The sequence below is a fragment of the Lacerta agilis genome, chromosome 16, assembly GCF_009819535.1.
Source record: "Lacerta agilis isolate rLacAgi1 chromosome 16, rLacAgi1.pri, whole genome shotgun sequence".
Lineage (NCBI taxonomy): Eukaryota > Metazoa > Chordata > Lepidosauria > Squamata > Lacertidae > Lacerta > Lacerta agilis.
In genome coordinates this window covers 7,362,071-7,382,038 of record NC_046327.1, presented here as the reverse complement: position 1 = coordinate 7,382,038, position 19,968 = coordinate 7,362,071, and the positions used below count along the sequence as shown (strand labels likewise).

Genomic DNA, 19,968 nt, shown 5'->3' with positions numbered 1-19,968 from the left:
TTGTGAATTTCCCAGAAAACTGGTAACTGGGTGGCTATGCAGATGTATTAATTAATTCATTAATAAAGAAAGAAATCAGTTTTAAGGATCATTGTAATTCTGCAGCTACTGTAACCCAAACTATCCTACTATAATGCTCCTCCTCCTAGGAAACCAATCTGATTCCATGAATTAGGTCATTTGCTCTCATGTGACCCAGTAGAATAGAAGAAGTGCTGGGGTGGGAGTGAACCACAGTAGCAGTTCCTTCTATTTATGAATGCTTCAGCTTTTATGCCTGAACATCTTTAATGTGTCTAGATCCGGATTCAGCGGTATGCTACTTCTTACCTAGGAGGTGTAGTATATAGCTGTTATAACTAGTGGTCATTTAATTTGCCAAATGATTTAAAGCTATCTAAGTTTGTTCCAAAGTTCCATATTTTAACTAAGAGTTGCTTGAAGTACTTCTGTTTGTCTTCTCCTGAATCTCAGCTTCATTCACTGCCCCAGGTTCTAATATTCTGAGGGAAGGAGGCAAACTTCTCTCTAACTTCTTCACACCATTTTTAATGTTATACACCTCTATCATGTCCCCCTCTTACTTGGCTTCATTCTAAATGAAATTTCGCCAAATGTTCCAACCTTTTTTCATAAACAGGGGAATTCTCCAGCCCTCTGATAATTTTGATGTGTCTTTTTTTGTACCTTTTCCATTTCTGCAATATACCTTTTGAGGTGCAGCAAACAAATCTTAACACAGTATTCCAAATGCGGGTCTACCATAGAGTTGTGTTTAGGCATTTCTGTACTGGGAGTTTTGTTTTTGATGCCTTTCCTAATGATCCCGAACATGAAATTTGCCTCTCTCTTTTTGCAGAAAGAGAAGTTGACAGTGAGAATATAAATTGGTGGGTTTTGAACCTGTGCTGTTCCATAGGTCTGTGCTCAGAGATCACTGCAGAGGCTCCTTTTTTTTGCTGCCTGCTCTATGATGGCCCTTGCAGTAGAGGGTGCTATGTTATCCCTGTAGCTGTCAGGCTGTGTGTTGTGAATGTTCTGTGACAGGGTGAAGAATCTCCATTGCTGTAGGTGGAGTAGCTCAGACCATGTGTGGCTAACACAGGACTCTTGTCAGAATGCTGCTCCATGATGGATACGTGTGCGGGTGGTATTTGCCATTAATGCTGGGGAAGTGGCTGGCAGTGTTGCTGCATTCTCTGTTCTTTGTCCTGTTGTAATTTTCTCCTCAACTAGCTCTATCCATGCCGAGCTGATGTGGGGGAATTGGTGTGCTGCTCTTCGATTGGTGGGAGTTGGCAGTGTTGCCATGGATGCTGGTGGAATGGCTAGTAGGATTGATGTATTCCCTGGTGTTTGTACTGCAGTCCCCCCCCCCCCGCTTTTCTGCTGGGAGGGCATAGAACTTCGACTAAGCTATGCTGATATTACACAAGCATAAGCCGATTGCTGGCATGGCAGGGCTATAGGATTATGCAGCAAGTGAACCTTTGGCATAATGTAACTTCACTTAATGAAAATTCTAAAGACATGCTTGTGTGCACACCATATGATTAAAGCAACCCCTGGGAACTGTAGTTTGCCCTTTACAGAGCTCCAATTCCCAGCACCCTTAACAGTTTGCAGGATTCTTTTTAGGGGAGGAGGATGCTTTAAATGTATGGTGTGCATGCAGCCATATACACAGACTATGGATTTTCATTGATGTACCTTTTTTAATCTTTTGAAATGAATGTAGAAACAACAACATGCATGTGGTTCACAAATGCAGGATAATAATAGCAATTCTTCAAATTCCTGTGGAAGAAAAGCCATTCAGGGTTTGGAAGGCATTGAGATTCTTAGAATGTAACATACTGGTATATACTGTAAAGTGAAAGTTACGCAGTGTGCAAATACTGCTTACAACACCCTGGCAACTAACAGTTGTCAACTCACCAAAATATTTTGTGATATACTGGTGTTGGTGGCACATCCGCCCATTCTCATCCAGTTTATAAAAAGCTTCCCTACCATTCCTACCTGCTTGTCTGGAGGCAGTTCTTTCCCTTGTAGGTGTGTAGGCTAGAGACTATTGACAAGTCAGTGGAAAATTTATTCTGGCACATTTTTCATAGAGAAAACTCACACAGGGAAGGATTGTTTTCTGTTCATTCATTTGTGGTGCTATTCTTGTCCAAACCAAGTCATTTTGTATGTTGCATGGAACAGAAGAACAACAGATTGTCTTTCATTAGCTGTTAACATGTGTGAAGAAGTCCCATATGTCAGCTATTTGACATAAATCTGTTATTTTGTGATAGCAAAGTTGTCTGTGTGGAATGTTGTCTGTGTGGAATATCTATAACTAAACTGTATTAATTTTTATCTTGGTGTCAAAAAGTAAAACAATTGAAGCTAATTTCATTTCCAGTTTTGAAATACAATATTTCTAACAAGTTTTACAGTATCAGCTTCATTACATTTCTTCAAAAAGTTCCTTTAAAACATGTTTAAATGTTTCAGGGGTATTTGTGTCCTAATTGGAAATGCGAAGCTAAATTCTTTCCTTTGACAGTTTCTCTCATGTGTGTATCAAATATGACACAATTCCTACATGGCAAATGTGAGATATTCTGAAGGAGTTTTCTTTTCCAGCCCATGAGCAGGCAACAAAATATGTGTGTCTGATCACATGTGATAACCTACATATGGGTTGCTTACTATTCCCTATATTTAAGTTCTGTTAGAAATACTGTGGGCTGAGCTGTATATAAGAACTGCTTCTTTCTTTGGTGATCACTCGTAGCCAAGTAAGATTGTCTTCCATAAACATGGTTTTAACAATGAGTCCATAAGTGACTGTGGAGGCCAGTTCTGGACCCACACATCCTTCCACAGTGGGGACATTGGTTTCCAGGCAGGAGTAGATCACGGTGTGGATTTGCCAAGCGTGCCTTCCTCTTAGCACGTTTTTCCCTTGAGTCCTGAGTTTGAGCATCTTCAAAGTCCATGACATCTTTGGGAAAGGCTGTTCTCCAACTGGAGCGTTCGCAGGCTCTGTGAATCTGTGACTTCTCCACCAACATTTGATGACTACAAAAACCTACCATACCTATAGAAGGGATTCTTTGTTCACAGCAGCTATGACTAAAAGTGAATTTTATTTTTTTGAAAAGAGCAATTTATACGAGGCACATTTTAAGACATTACATCTATTTCTGTTCTTGTGTCTCTTCACATCTTCTCACTATTATACCCCATTTGGTTGTTAATTTTGATTTTACAGTATGCCCTTTTCCATGACCTCATGTTCCCAATTTCTATTTAAATAGATTATTTTTTGTTCTCTCCTCTCATTCTTTTACTTATCCATTTCTGTGTGTGTCACTTTCTTACTGTTTTAGGTATTTGCAAAGGCAAACTATGTCCATTCTCAGAGCTTGCAGAATCAGTAACCAACATTCTAATATGTTTTCCTCTGCCGTTATTCGCTGTGATTTTACTGAAATTGCTTTGAGAACAGAATTTGTTTCAAGACACACAAATTAACTGAATCTGATTAGGAAACTGAAATGCTTAGATCTTTCACTTTGTAGTTATGGCTGTTGCTTGTGGGCTGAAGTATAGAATAATAATAAAGCAATTTAATAGGATACAACTCTAGAATAGGTTATGAATCTGACTTTTAAAAGCCATGATCCAGCCAAGTTACATATTTTTATATCCAACTACTTTCAGTGAAAAAGGAAAGGACGTGTTTTTATCTCTCCCACTGAAGTCAGTGGGACTAAAAAGTGCTTATCTTTGGCTAGCTTGTGTTCTTAAAATCATTATTGTAAAAGGTGCCATTCTGAATGGTGAAAAAATGATATTGTGTTCTCCATTGACTTGGAAGTGTCATGGGTTCAGAGGAAGCTTCACTATTTTCTTAAATCATATTTAAGAAGGTTTAGGATTTTCACTTTTTCTATAGCATGTACGTGGCTTGGTCTGTTGGTTTGAGAAATACAAGTACAGTATGTTTTGTCCTCCAGTCCCTTCTTCAGCAATCCCTGCTTGAAATAATTGTGAAAAATAAGTCTTGGACGTGAATGATCTTGCCTTGTTCATAGACTATGCAAATTAAGGTTGAAGCTCTAATTCCAGTCAGTGAACTTCAGAACAAAAACCACAGTACAAATCAATGTCAATGAGTTTGTAAATTGTGTCTGGGGAAGTCAGTAGAGAAGCATCTTCATGTTTTGCATGATAGATCAGTTCTTTTAAAAAATTATTAAAGATTTTCTTGGTTTACAAAAGTACATGCCTTGTCTTTTTTCAGGTTGTACAGTCTTTCTTACAAATCACTTACATTTGTTGTGAAACATTCGTGTTGAGTGCAGACGCAGGTGGCACTATGGTCTAAACCACTGAGCCTAGGGCTTGCCAATCGGAAGGTTGGTGGTTCGAATCGCCGCGACAGGGTGAGCTCCCGTTGCTCGGTCCCAGCTCCTGCCAACCTTTGTTTTATGGGACTGACTTGTGACTGTGGCTTGTGACTTCGTTTTTGTGACTGTGGCTTGTTACTTTGTTTTTGTGACTGTGTGGAATCCAGTTCAGCTACCGGTTGATTGTGTGACTGCAGAAATGGATAAAAGCCCCCCATCCAAACAATGACTATCATCAGTGCACGTAAGAAAAAAATTAATTTTTTTAATCATCTACAATACTGTCTTATTTATTTTATAGTACAGTACATTGATTATTGTCTTCATTTTATGGATCAATGATCTCATTAGATAGAAAACTCATGTTAAATTGCTGTTTTAGGGATTATTTTTCATTGTCCGGAACAGATTAATCAATTTTCCATTACTTTCTATGGGAAAGCATGTCTTGGTTTAAGAACGGACTTCCGGAACAGATTAAGTTCGTAAACCGAGGTACCACTGTATTTGTTCTTTTCAAACAAAAAAATCCTATCCTGAAACCTCACATCCATTCAGATACCAGTAGTCTACTTTGATCCTTGTGATGTTTGCAGCACAACCCTCTATGCAAGTTTCCCACTCTCTTTAATGAGACATACTGTCAGATCAATGTCTATAAAACTGCAGCTTTAGCATTTTTTTAGTTTTTTAGCTGGAGCCCCCTAATTCTAAAGGGAAAGGTAATGCACTTGATAGCATTTCCCTGCATTGCTCCTTTCTTTGTCCACTAGATGGCAAAAAAGAACATAATTACCCGGTAGCACACCAGCAATTGAAAGTCCCACTGTAGAATGTGTTTCATTTGCAAATCAAACAGTGCAGGGCTTTTTTTTCCAGCTGGAGCTCACTTGAGCTCAGCTTCCAGCTCTCGGATGGGTGTCATTGCCATTCTAAGAGAACAAGGGAGAATATCATGGTGAGCTCCAGCACCTCTTTTTCTAGAAAAATAGCACTGAAACAGTGTATTTTAATAGCCAACCCTGAAATGAATGTGTAAGGGTGGACATCCAGCCCAGTGTATTGATTTGACCGGGACTTCCCAAAAAGTTATGAAATTGGAGCACCGATGGTTGTGTGCCTCTCCTCCCCACTTGTAATATTGATTGGCAGTACTGGGTGAACCCATGAGCTTCCAGTTATAACTTCGCTATATTAAAAGATTTGGGTGGATGACAACTGGTTTAACATATTAAAAAGAAGAAGCAAAATATCCCATTTAAATTCAACTAAACTTAGTGTTTATATCACCCAGTCTTCGGCCACTTTAACCCTGGCTCCCAAGAACCACTACAAAAAGTGAAGACTTAGAAGTCTGCTGAAAGGGGTTCAATCTCAGACTTGTTCAGCATTGGGTGATATCCAACTGAGCAGTACCCAGAGTAGACCCAATGACTTTTCACTTAACTGCATTGATTTAAACGGACCTACTCTGAATACAAGTAACACTGTATATTACACACTGAGTGTTCTATTCCATAGAGTTATGGACTCAGAGTGTTGAGAAATAACTGACAATAAACATTGCTTTAAAATACTTTTATTGAAAATATGTACATTCAACCTTTCCATTAAGAGATCTACAACTACAATACAGGTTGTATAAAAATAAAAAAAATAAAAACAGTTAAATTCAAGAAGGCAAAAAAACCAGTAGCCAGCAAAAATTAAGACAAATCTTTCATAAATTTTTATGCAGCTTTCAAATAGCATCCAGAGAAAGTTAGTGTTACAGTCATTTCAGAGGGCCATAATGGAAGAGCTATTTCTGATCTCCTTAGGGAGGTTGTTACAAAGCCTTGGGGCCATTACCAGATTGCACAACAAATGAAAACAATAAGAGGATCTTAATCAGCATAAAGAGATAAGATATACTAGTCCCAGTTCTTTAAATATATTAGAAAGTAATTAAGTGCACAGAATGACAGTACAACAAATTGTAATTCTACATCAAATTGAATAAATGCTATACTTGGTTATTTCAAACACAGAGTTACAAAATCAGGCAGTATAACGTGGTATCTTTCCTTCTCTTAGTTGAACATATGCAGTTGCAAACTTTCATGGTTGGACAGCTTTGCTGAGCTGTTAAAATACAGAAAGAGTCATAAATACAGGTTCTGTGCATTAAGACTACTACAATACCAAATTTGAAATTCTAAACATAAATAGGGAAAATACTGGAACTTACTTCTGAGTAACCATAGCTGGAACTGGATAGCAAATTGAATAACAACAAGAAGCTCATCATATGTTTATAAAATGCAACTGAAAACTAACTTCCGGTGCCCTAGTTTAATCCCACCCTCCTCCAATACACTATCTCCACATCTGTCTCTTATGTTCTGCAATGGCAGTAAGGTAAGCCATTCACTTGAAGCCAAAGACTCCTCACCCTTAGAGAACCTATCTAGCAGCTTGCTCTTGCCTTCCTATTTCACTTGTGAGTTTACTGCATACAGAGACTTGATGGAAGGGATCGGTGCTAGAGTCTTAAGGCAGCCTTCACCAACCAGGTCCCCATCCACTCCAGCCAGCATGGCTAATTGTCAGGGATTTTGGGGGTTGTCATCTAAAATATCACAGTGCACAAGTGACAGCAGTAGGAGTGTATGAATGGAGGCAGCATAGTTAGAGTGGGGAGAATTAAACTAGAGCATTTTACATACAGGATTTGTACATCTAAATCAAAGGCAGGGAACTAGATCTGTTATGCTATGTTACTGTTTATTCATATGCTGTGTTTCAGTCAAAAGAATGAAGGTAAGGATCTGATAGACCATTATCTTCCATACTCCTTGTTGGGAAAATTCAACCAGTAGGAAGGGCCACTCAATTGTCAAACCCCTGGCATCAGGTGATGGCATGCTTTGAAGTCCCCATGAATGCTTGGGACTTCAAAGCACCACACAGGGGCTGGTGGACCTGGTCTGGGGAAAACTGCATTATGGCAAAAGTGGAACCCGTGCCAGGCCAAATTAGGTCCATGGAGGTTCCCTATCCCAGACAAAGTGACAAGACTATGTCCCCTCTATGACATCAGATAGCCAGGTTGTTTCTAGAAAAAGTCAACACTGAAATTAACCTTTAAAAAGTTTACACAAAGGAAAGAAGTTGGAAGTCACCAGCTGAAGGGAAAACGAATAGAAACAAGGATGCTCCCAGATGCAGAGGGAGTGGGGGCACACACACACAAAATTTCACCTGCAGCACTCCTGGCCTTCCTTGAAAAACACAAATGTGCATACTTCTCCAAAGGATGCACACAAGCAAGATTCTCTGCTAAACTGCTTTCCTGGAATTAATATTGTTTGTATTAATATTATTTATTCCTCAGACAGATAAAATAACAGGGAGCTAGGGGTGCAAAATTCACCCAGTCCTGGCTTTGTTGCAATCAGCACTATTTCTGATCTGCTACAGTTCAGGTTCCACCAACACCTACATTCCTACGTTATCCTCCTTGCTATCTGCTATGGCTAAAATTTGCACAACTAATTTCAATGGAAGGTAAACATGCTTGCAGACAGAGAACAGAATACTGGTCATATTTGCTCGTGTGACTTCCATTCCTGAATTCTAACAAACATGCAGATTGTGGGGATTTCTGCTCCCTTTTCTGTTTCCAATGGAATTCTCCAGCCCCCCTACAGGAAGCCCACTTGTTGCTTTAGCTGGGATTCCTGCATTGCAGGGAGTTGGACTAGATGATCCTTGGGTCCCTTCCAACTCTTAATATTCTATGATTCTATGGCACTTGGCTAAGAGGTTACACAGACATTCTAGAATCAGCACCCAATGAATTCTGGCAAATTTGCTGCTTGGGTGTAACTGAGCAAGAGCAGCTGGCCCATCCCAATGTTTGCACACAGTATCAGTGGGCACAGTTTATGCTATGGGTGTGGTAAGGAAGACTGATAGCAGCACAGGATATCAATACAGGATATTTGCATAGGTTTGCTCACATGCTCCCTCAGTTTTGCCCCATTGCTCTGCCCTGATGTCACTGTGACATCCTCAGTGTTATTGCACTTTTATTTTATGTTGCCCCCCCCCATGGCCCTAGCCAGGCTTCATGTGGTGGTGGGCAGAACCTCAGTTATTTAATTATTTTAATTGATTGGGGGAAAGCTGCCCCTCCCCCAGCTATGCCCATGGTTGTTATTCTTCCCTCAATCCTCAGCTTTCAAAGACAGGGAGATCTGATGCCACCCCCCCCCCACATCATAAGCATCCAATTATGGGGAAAGATTTGGAAATAAACTAAGATAAAGGTAAAGTAGAGGAACCCTGGACAATTCAGTCCAGTCAAATTTGACTATGGGGTGCGGCACTCATCTCTGCTTTCGAGCCAGTGTTTGTCCGCAGGCAGCTTTTCCGGGGTCATGTGGCCAGCATGACTAAACTGCTTCTGGTGCAACAGGCGGTACCTATTTATCTACTCACACTGGTATGCTTTCGAACTGCTAGGTGAGCAGGAGCTGGGACAGAGCAATGGGAGCTCACACCGCCATGCAAATTCAAACGGCTGACCTTAGATCGGCAAGAAGCTCAGTGGTATAGACCACAGTGCCACCCATGTCCCTGTCAGTCAGCACAGGTTAGTGGTTCTAGATATTATGGATGGGAGGGGGAGATCTAACTTGTACTTCTGGTCTGTCATTGCTAAGCCCTAAAAGAAGGGTGGCAATAAATTGCCAACCACTGCAACATATGACGCTACTTTGCACCAAGGCAGATACTTGGTACATCTACAATGGCTAGTAGCAGCTCTTCAAGGTGGGAGTCTTTTCCAGCCCTACCTGGCAATGCTGGGGATTGAACCTGGGACCTTCTGCATGCAAAGCAGATGTTCTACCACTGAGCCACAGCCCCTCCCCTAGAGTTCTGCCCTTCTGCTAAATTTGCATCTTAAAACACAGCAAGATCTTGGGAGTGCCTTTATCAGTTTCTCACCCTGAAGCGGAATATTGATCCATCCGTCACATCTGTGTCTCTGTACTTTAGAAACAGTGTCTGACTCGCATGAATATAGTGTGTTGTATCTTCAGGGCACTTAAACTGTACCACTTCTCCATTTTTTTCTTTATCCATGAAGAAAAGATGACATTTTAGATCATCTGCACATAGCTATGGAAATACCAAAATATAGATTATTAAGCCACCTACTTTTTATTCAGTTTCTCCAGTATCTTACATAAAGAAAAGAAAAGGACAAATATTAGCAGGGTACCGTTTATATGTTCAACTAAAATGAGTTTTTTAAAAACACCATGTCCTGGGGAATTTTCTAAAGTACCACTTTCAATGGCACTGCAGTTCCTTACTTATACCAGAGTAAGAAGGTTCACTGTCTCCCTTGCACTTTAGATATGCATTTTGTTGCATGTGCACTCTGGAAAAACAAACGCCACTGGCCAATCTGTTGCCTCTGGAATTTTTTTATGGAAGCATATACATTTCTCAGCACCACTCCAACGTCCCCTACAAATCGGTGATTTCTGACCACTCTTTAACCAGTTTCCCAGTTTTTGTTCAGCTAGGGCTTCACCCGAGGGTCTGTACACTTCTAGAGCCTGACAACCCTGAGAGTACACAGTTCTGCCCATTTTATCCTCACAGCAGCCCTGTGAGGTAGGTTCAGTTGATTGAAAGACTGACTGGTGCAAGGTCACCCACCAAGCTTTATGGCCAAATAGGGATTTGGACCCAGGCCTCCCCGGTCAACTGTTTTGTATCTAGGAATTCCACACACACTAAATAGCACTTTAGCTGAATAGTTACCGGTAATCCTTTCTCATGTTGACAACACATGAGTCTTCACTCACAAGCTGCCTGTGCTTCCAAGCAAGACTAAAGCTGCAATCCCAAGCCCACTTACATCTAAGTAAGCCCCATTGAAGTCAACAACAACAACAACAACAACAACAACAACAACAACAATAATAATAATAATAATAATAATAATAATAATAATAATAATAATAATAATAATAATAATAATAATTTATTTGTACTCCGCCCATCTGTCCGGGTCTCCCCAGCCACTCTGGGCGGCTTCCAACAAATATTAAAATACATTAAAATATCACAGATTAAAAACTTCCCTAAACAGGGCTGCCTTCAGGTATTTTCTGAATGTCAGGTAGTTTATCTCTTTGACCTCTGATGGGAGGGTGTTCCACAGGGCGGGCTCCACTACCGAGAAGGCCCTCTGCCTGGTTCCCCGTAGCTTTGCTTCTCGCAGTGAGGGAACCGCCAGAAGGCCCTCTGCGCTGGATCTCAGTGTCTGGGCTGAACGATGGGGGTGGAGACGCTCCTTCAGGTATACAGGACCGAGCAGGGCTTACTTCTGAGTAGTTATGGGTGCTTTCTGCCCTGTACATTTAAAACACTCTCTTGCCACCTTCTGGTGGTTCCCTAATTGCAAGAAATGAAGTTACAGGGAACCAGGCAGAGGCACCCGCCCTGTTGGAACACCTTCCTGTCAAATGTCAAGGAAATAAACAGTTATCGGATTAGAAAACATCTGAAGGCAGCCTGATGATGATGATGATGATGAAGAAGAAGAAAAAGAAAAGGAACTATGAGGAGCATGAAACAGTATAGCAATACAATACAACACCTTTATTGACATAGAAAACAGTATAGCATATAGCAAGCCTGCACCACTTATTATAAAACTGAATGCAGCTTTCGAGTCATGTACAGTTATGTACTGAGTAGGTAGATACAGTATTGATAGTGAATTGTGCTCAGTTTGGTGGGTCACAAATTGTACAGACCTGGTATAAAGCATTTCTAAGTGTTCATGTTCTTCAGAAAACAATATTGGTTGATCTCGTACCTTAGTGATATCAAACCTTTTGCCCTTAGTATGTGGCTTATTCGGCATATCGCATGAAAACACCTGCAAAGAAAAGACCTCTTAGTTTCAGAATGGTTTGGGAAAATATGGGATACCAAAATAATGACTAGATTGGACATAGTGTAGAAGAGCAACTAACTAACAAACCATTTTTTAAAAATGATTATCGTTATCAACTACATATTTTGAAATTTTTGTTTGCTATGGACACCTCCGAAGAAATCATAATCAAATTTTGTATGATGGCTCCTGAGATCAAGGAGCAGGTGTCCATCTTTGTTTGGATAAAATTCAACACCATTTAGAATCAAGATGCCAGATTTAACCTTTCAAAATCACACTGGGTTTTTGGCTTCTTAGAATTCCTGAGCAACGACAGGTACTAGGTTGCTAGTTTTACTACATATGGGAATGGCGCATCTGCTACTTACTTCTTAAAATCTATTAACACAGTTACTATTTTTATTAATAGTGCCATATTTAGTTTGGTCCTAAATCAACATCTTCTGGATTTTTCAGCTTTGGCCAGTGTCAGTGACCAGAAAAAGGGTGCAGCTGAAATGGCAAAAGTGTGATCAATAAAGAATCACACAGCTACCAGTTAAGGCCCATGTTGGGCAAACGTATTTCAAGTTAAATGCATATTTTAATCAGAACATACAGATTACTTTCTACCTTCTGCCTGCATTTCTGTGATGCTCAGTCCCTATCCCATCTCAGACATAAACAGACTTGTGGTTACCTTCAGTTGCTTCTGGTCAATGTCTTTGGTCAGCACCAGCAATTTGTTTTGTTCATCGGACACTTGGCTAAAAGTAACTAGAAACCTGCCACGACCTGGGCCTAAAAAAAGAGGGGCATAAGAAGGAATCGTCATGCAACATAATAGATATAACAGGATTTATGTATAAATTTATAACAGAATTTAAAATAATTACTGGAGCTAAAGTAATTATCCATTGGAATACCAGTATATATTCTGTGGTGACACAAGTGAAACAACAGTAAGTTCAATGTTCCAAAAATGGTTGGGAGCACAAAGACTGGGTGCAAAACATGCTAAAGCAATGGCAGCAAAGTCCACAGATAATGTGGTGCACTGGTTAAAGTACTGGACCAGGGGCTAGGATGCTCACTGGGTGAACCGGGGTCAGTGACTGCTTCTCAGCCTAGCCTACCGCACAGGGCTATTGTGGGGATTAAATGAGGAGGGGGAGAACCATATATGCCACCGTGAGCTCCTTGAAGAAAAAAGTGGGATATAAGTGTTGTAACGTGGGGATCGTGATTCAGCAAGTGATTTCAGCTCTGATATAGTAGGCAGGAGACAGCTTCTTCATGTAACACTCTTTATTCAGTTACAGGTGGGTAGCCGTGTTGGTCTGCCATAGTCGAAACAAAATAGAAAATTGTTTCCAGTAGCACCTTAGAGACCAACTGAGTTTGTTCTTGGTATGAGCTTTCGTGTGCATGCACACTTCTTCAGATACACTGAAACAGAAGTCACCAGATCCTTAAATATAGTGAGGGAGTGGGGAGGGGTATTACTCAGAAGGGTGGTGGGAATGGGTGATCAGCTAATAGGTGTGGAAAACCTGTTGACGACTCTTAACGGCTGCAATTAGTCTTGCAGGGAAAGGCAAGGGGTGAGATGGCTAAAGATAGTTTTGTCATGTATAATGAGATAAGAATCCAATGTCTTTGTTCAGACCAGGTTTCTCCATGGTTTTAAGTTTGGTGATTAGTTGCAATTCAGCCACTTCTCTTTCCAGTCTATTTCTGAAATTTCTTTGTATTAAGACAGCTACTTTGAGATCTTTTATAGAATGTCCTGGGAGATTGAAGTGTTCTCCTACTGGTTTCTCTGTCTTGTGATTCCTGATATCAGATTTATGTCCACTCTTTATTCAGACAAACAAGACTAGGGAACTGAGGAGAGGGATGCTACTTTTATAGGGACAGAAAGACTGGCTAGAAAGGATACATTTTGGAGGGAACAATCTCAAGCAATCACAAAGCTGCCTTTTGGTGGGAACCAATAAGACTGAGGATCCAAATGCAGCAACTTGAATGAAGCAATATTAGCTGTTCCTTCTGGAACAGGAAGGCAATTACTATCCCCTAATGTGAACACAGACAATAATAATACAGATATTATAACCCTTGAATCAATACACAACAATAAGTACAATAAATAAAAATTATATTCCAGAAAAAGGCAGCTTGGGACTAGGGTCTGGTGTTTCACTATGTTTGGGACAAATAAAGGACTTTCCTCCAGGTCAGACTGCCAATGACACTGAGAGGGTTTGTTGGTTTTTATTTTGTCCCACCTTATTATATACAGTGTATGGTTAGCTCATTGGTTTTAATTGTCCCAAGCCAATTGTTGTTGTTTTTTACCAACCAACCCCCCCCCCCCCCCCGTTTTATAACTGGTGTCTGTTTGTGGCCTAGATTGCATGGCTTGATCTGCTGCGATTGATCCCACCTTACAGATGGACGTCACACAGGGCAAGGGACTTCTCATTTGATAGGCCACAGTACAAGCCTGCTAGACTAATCTTTACAGTTTGTTTATCCAGAAACGTCTCAGTCTTCAGGGCTGTAAGGAAACCTGCAATATACTTTTATAGTGCAATTACTGCTTTGGACGTTTAATGTACTGACTAGGAGCATGGATTGGATAACGGATGTTACTCTTAAAGTTAAGATGATACCTCACTTCTCAAGTGTTGCGACTGCATGCATCTTGCTTCCTTATTTCACTGCTTAGAACATGGACATTTTGCTCTTAAGCCTCTATCACACATTCCTGGTATAAGAGGATGTAAATTGGCTTCACTGTAGGGGATAAGTAGGGATGCGTGTGGGAGGCAGCCCCGCTTTCAAAGAGCCATGGAGCACATTTCTTAATTGACCTTTAAATCAAAAACATAATTAAACAAAAGAAAACCTGGATCACTGCCACCCAATTCTTACCTTGAACACGGAAATAATGGATCCAGGTAGTCATCCATCTGATATCTAAATATAATACACATCAAAGTGTTAACATCAAAGTGTTAAAGTCTACTGTAATATAGCAATGAGTGGTAATATTATCCTGCCTCATCCCTCCCTTTGATTAGGCTACTTATCACTGAGGTAGTAAACCTATCTCTGGGCTCTACCATTTCAGGCAGCATGTAGAAGAAGAGTTTGGATTTGATATCCCGCTTTTTACTACCCGAAGGAGTCTCAAAGCGGCTAACATTCTCCTTTCCCTTCCTCCCCCACAACAAACACTCTGTGAGGTGAGTGGGGCTGAGAGACTTCAGAGAAGTGTGACTAGCCCAAGGTCACCCAGCAGCTGCATGTGGAGGAGTGCAGACACGAACCCGGTTCCCCAGATTACGAGTCTGCCGCTCCTAACCACTACACCAAACTGGCTCTCATGTAAAGACTCATATGACTAAAAGCCCCTCCTGCTGCATTGTGGCCAGGGCAGTCATGCTTAGTCATAAAAAGGAAATGGTGTGGTCCTTATAGACTAACTCAAAGGACAGATAATTCATTTTGTATTCTTTCTCTCATGGTATCTGCATTTGCTTCCTATAATAAAATGTACAGGATGTACTGTCATCATGATTTGCTTGCTTGTTAAAAGGGTTGCTTTGCTAAACTTCTATCCAGCCTTTACACCAAATGGTCTAATGGTGGCTAACAAGAAGAATAGGATATCATAGCAATAATACGTTAAAAAACATAAAAACAAGGCAACTATTTAGAGAACTGCATTTGCTACTGATATTAACCAGAACTAGTTTGACCCTTAGCATTTAATGTTAAGGGTTTGTTTTCAATACAGGTACTGTTCTAGACTTAACCAGGAGAAAATAGGGAGAGAACTCTCTGGTTTCAGGGGTGGAGAAGGCAAACCCATCCCTTTTGCCCCTGAAAGTTCTTTTGTTTTATTTACCAGAGATGGAAAACATCCAGATGTTGCTGGACTGAAGCACCCAACTTCCTGATGACGTGCCCAGCGCACGGGGGGGGGGGGAGCAGCTGCAATGGTATCCCACCAGGATCGTGGTGCCTGGGGCTGTGCACTCCCCCCACCCCCCTCTTCCTCCGCCAGTGCCTCCATTAAGAATAGAGGATGCCTGCCTATTGTCTATCATTACTTTCCAAGTGCAAGAGTGAATCTGCCTCTTATTTATGAAATAAAGAAGTGTATAAGCAAACATTGCAAAACAGAAAAAATATGCCACCTTGTCTCATTCTGCATCAATTTTGTATTAGCTGTATTAGCGAAATGCTTGATATTTTCAGAGGTTCGTGTGCTTTTAAACTATATTCCTCTAGTAGGAGAACTAAAATCGAAGCAACAAAAGTGGGTTTTGCAAGCGCTTGCACTTTGAGCCTTGCACGCAGTGATTGGAGGACCTCACAGTCGTGGCTGAATTTGTACATATTTAATACAAACATCAATTTTGTGTGGATATCAGTCTGAACATTTGGAGGGCTTATATTAACTTAGATGTTTAACTTCAGATGTTTGTACTAATTGTTATTGCATTCACATTGTGAACTGATTATTGTTTGTTGTTATTCGTATTATGTATGTACTATTTTTTTTTATTCAACTTGCAAATTAAAATAAAAGACTGCATAGAAACAACATACCATTTTTTTGCTGGAGTCTAGAGAGAGAGATTCCATTCACATCAAACTTCACTACTTCATTGCCCTCTGTTAAGAATAAACATTCTTCTTGGTGGAGAAACTGATATCCTGTTGCTGCCTGAGAAAAACAGAAAAACCTGCCATGAAATACATGTTTTCTGTCATATTACCCAGATAGTAATAGCTGTCTCCTTACAAATCAGGCTAGTTATGTATGCCAGTGCTGGAAAGGAAGGAAAATAGTTTGTAAATAATCAGATACCTATCTATCTATATGCATAGATGCATATATACAGAGGCATTTGTCTATATCACAAAATGGATTTTGCTGCAGGGAGAAAGAAGAGCTTTGTGAGATCTGCTTAAAAAGGATTGCAAATACACTCCTGTATTTGATGCTTTGATAATGATAAATAAGGATTGACAGCACTGATGTGTGAATGTCAATGTTAAACAAATTTTGAACATTCACTGTAACATATTCATATCTTGCTTTATAGTGTAGTGCTACTGTTTTTTTCTGTCGAGATGCATTTCCTGAGAAGGTATGGCTGCATAATGGTCACTTTAAAAACACTACCAAATGCATGACAGACAGCTTCAAATCTTCTTGCCAAACCAGAAATGTTTTCATTATTACTAATCTATTTGCAGGATGCAACATGATAACCCAGTAAATATTTAGTGCCATATTTATGCTGTGCAGAAGTGACAATTTATTCTCATTCTTACCTTTTCCCCCATATCTGCAGCTTTATTGCATTTGCTGTTCCTAAAATAAGGTAAAACAAGTAAGTAGTTCAGAAAAAAACCAGAATCAGAAAATTATCAGGAAACCTTGTGGTTCATAGAAGTGATAATTTATTCTTGTATTTACCGTATGTTACTTGTCATTCTTTGGTATCGTTTTCTCAGTTCCATCCTTGTGCTGGGCTAAAAGAAATCAAGTAACATTTATCTGCATGCATTCGCCGCAAAAGCTTTACAATTTTCGTGCTGTACTAAAGTGAGAATTCATTCTCCTACTTACGCTATCTGTAGGTCTCTGCCTTTGCTTTCTGCTTCTCATCTTGGTGCTGGCTGACATCGTTGTGTGGCTTACTGGAGCAGCACAATGAATTTATTCACTTGAAATGTGACTCAGAAACAGAACTTGGCTCAGGACCAGTGGAATTGTGCAAGCAAGGCATGCTGATGCCTGCTGTCTACATAAAATGTCCAGGAAAAAGAATAGCCACAAAGGAATTTCCAGAATTCAGTTCACTTTCCAATAGCCTTTTCTCCCTGTCTGCAATGGCCACAGAAGGTTGGCCTGCCAGAAGGTTGTGGGAACTCTCCGGGAAATGACAAACGGGGTACCATGGTGCTAAATGATCCTGGAAAGAAGCATCCCCGTGGAGAATGCTCACCTGCAGCAGCCAAGAGCAAATCAGCAAAAGAGAGCAAGAGCACCACGCCTTCGAATAGCAAACTTGAGAGGCGGGAGTGAGCGCTGACAGAATTGTAGCCAAAGGAGGCACAGTAAGAAACAAGAGGGAGGAGGCTGTGTGCTTAGAGAAGCCCTTAAATTTGCAGAACTCCAAACAATCTTTTCATTTCTACAAGAACCTAAGGGGGCATTCTCCCCACTCCCCCCAAAAAAGAAATGAACACCGTTTAATGAAGACTGAGCATGCTCAGCAACCAAGGAAGATTGGCTGGCAGTTGCAAAATAGAAATAAAATGCCTCCACCTACTGAATTCAGAGAAGTAGGCTCCTGCAGTATTATTGAAGGGGGAAGACTTGTCTGCAGTAGCAAGTAGCCTCATCCGCTACCCTACCAGCTTCCAAAAAATGCCCATTCAATATGTTTAGAGAATCAACACCCACAGTTACTACTATAAGAAAAATATTATAATAATTTATAATTTCTACCCCACCCATCTGGCTGGGTTTCCCCAGCTACTGTGGGTGGCTCCCAACAGAATGTTGTTGTTGTTGTTTAGTCGTTAGCCATTTCTGACTCTTCGTGACCCCATGGACCAGAGCATGCCAGGCACTCCTGTCTTCCACTGCCTCCTGCAGTTTGGTCAGACTCATGTTGGTAGCTTCAAGAACACTGCCCAACCATCTCACCCTCTGTCGGCCCCTTCTCCTTGTGCCCTCCATCTTTCCCAACACCAGGGTCTTTTCCAGGGAGTCTTCTCTTCTCATGAGGTAGCCAAAGTCTTGGAGCCTCAGTTTCAGGATCTGTCCTTCCAGTGAGCACTCAGGCCTGATTTCCTTAAGAATGGATAGGCTTGATCTTCTTGCAATCCATGGGACTCTCAAGAGTCTTCTCTAGCACCACAATTCAAAAGCATCAATTCTTCGGCAATCAGCCTTCTTTATTGTTCCAGCTCTCACTTCCATACATCACTACACGGAAAACCATAGCTTTAACTATACAGACCTTTGTCGGCAAGGTGATGAATATTAAAAACACCATAAAACATCAAACATTAAAGACTTTCCTAAACAGGGTTGCCTTCAGGTGTCTTCTAAAAGTCAGATGGTTGTTTATTTCCTTGACATCTGATGGGAGGGCGTTCCACAGGGTGGGCACAACTAACCAGAAGGCCCTCTGCCTGGTTCCCTGGAACCTCCCTTCTCACATTGAGGGAACCGCCAGAAGGCCCTCGGAGCTGGACCTCAGCGTCTGGGCAGAAGGATGGGGGTGGTGATGCTCCTTTGGGTATACTGGGCCAAGGCCGTTTAGGTAAGGTTGTTGTTGTTGTTCAGTCATTCAGTCATGTCTGACTCTTCGTGACCCCATGGACCAGAGCACGCCAGGCACCCCTATCCTCCACTGCCTCCCGCAGCTTGGCCAAACTCATGCCAGTCACTTTGAGAACACTGTCCAACCATCTCATCCTCTCTTGTCCCCTTCTCCTTGTGCCCTCCATCTTTCCCAACATCAGGGTCTTTTCCAGGGAGTCTTCTCTTCTCATGAGGTGGCCAAAGTATTGGAGCCTCAACTTCAGGATCTGCCCTTCCAGTGAGCACTCAGGGCTGATTTCTTTAAGGATGGATAAGTTTGATCTTTTTGCAGTCCGGTTTTTTTTTTCTTCAATGAATCCGGGGACACTTTTCAACTTCCTACTAAATAGATGGATTTTGTCAGGGGACTGATTTGTAAATCTGGGGAGTGTCCCTAGGAAACGGGGACATCTGGTAACCTTACGTTTAAGCTTTAAAGGTCAGCACAAACACTTTGAATTGTGCTCGGAAACTAGCTTGCTAAGCGGCCCAAAGTAGGGATCTGGCGTGAAATTCTGAGTGGACTATTCAAAATAGTTTAAATTCAGACTGAATTTGTTTTAACCAAACAAATAGATTCACAAAATGTGCAGCATACAGTACAGCAGTCAAACAAGCATTTAACCTGACCCAAAGTGCTGAAATGGGCAGATAGCTTCTCTATATGCTGCAGGTGGCAGTGATGTGCATTGGTTGAAGTGTGCACCCCTGAGTAATGATCTCACATTCTTGAGATGGACTGCACTATTAACAAGGGAGGCCGATCAAGGACATTGAACGCTTCCAAGTGACTCTGTGACCTCTCTTTTCCCCAAAACATTAAATGTGCTACCTCCCCCACAGAGAAATGACTCGTGGAAACACCCACTGAGACGGGAGAGGTGAAGGAGGGGTATATTTTGTTTTTAACACACAGGTCCAGCTTTCAACCACCGTGAATTATTTTCCCAAGGTCACTTAACTCACAATGATTTGCGGGAGAAACATTGATGTAAATTGGGCGTCCCCAAACTTCTGCCCTCCAGATGTTTTGGACTACAATTCCTATCATCCCTGACCACTGGTCCTGTTAGCTAGGGATCATGGGAGTTGTAGGCCAAACCATCTGGAGGGCTGCAATTTGGGGATGCCTGATGTCAGGGCCGTCTTAAGCACATTGGCCGCCGTGGCGCGGCGATCCCTCTGGCGCCCCCGTGCCCCGGGAA

At 41.2% G+C, this 19,968-nt stretch overlaps 1 protein-coding gene across 1 annotated transcript; it reads right to left on the bottom strand.

Annotated features, from left to right (window-relative positions):
- Positions 1-5,972: 5,972 nt before the first annotated feature.
- Positions 5,973-17,238, bottom strand: LOC117061050. The gene is made up of 9 exons (XM_033173720.1): positions 17,015-17,238; positions 16,862-16,917; positions 16,717-16,756; positions 15,985-16,102; positions 14,299-14,343; positions 12,059-12,159; positions 11,296-11,358; positions 9,405-9,578; positions 5,973-6,533 (listed from the first exon to the last, which is right to left on the bottom strand). Exons 1-9 carry the CDS (start codon positions 17,069-17,071, stop codon positions 6,510-6,512), a joined length of 678 nt encoding a protein of 225 aa, XP_033029611.1. The 5' UTR covers positions 17,072-17,238; the 3' UTR covers positions 5,973-6,509.
- Positions 17,239-19,968: the final 2,730 nt, after the last annotated feature.

Excerpts from the sequence above, each read along its gene's own strand:
- LOC117061050 (XM_033173720.1), bottom strand. The coding sequence starts at position 17,071 with ATGTCAGCCAGCACCAAGATGAGAAGCAGAAAGCAAAGGCAGAGACCT. Across the intron at positions 16,757-16,861 it reads AGAATGACAAGTAACATACG|GAACAGCAAATGCAATAAAG; the intron begins GTAAATACAAGA and ends ACCTTATTTTAG. Across the intron at positions 16,103-16,716 it reads CTGCAGATATGGGGGAAAAG|GCAGCAACAGGATATCAGTT; the intron begins GTAAGAATGAGA and ends TGTTTTTCTCAG.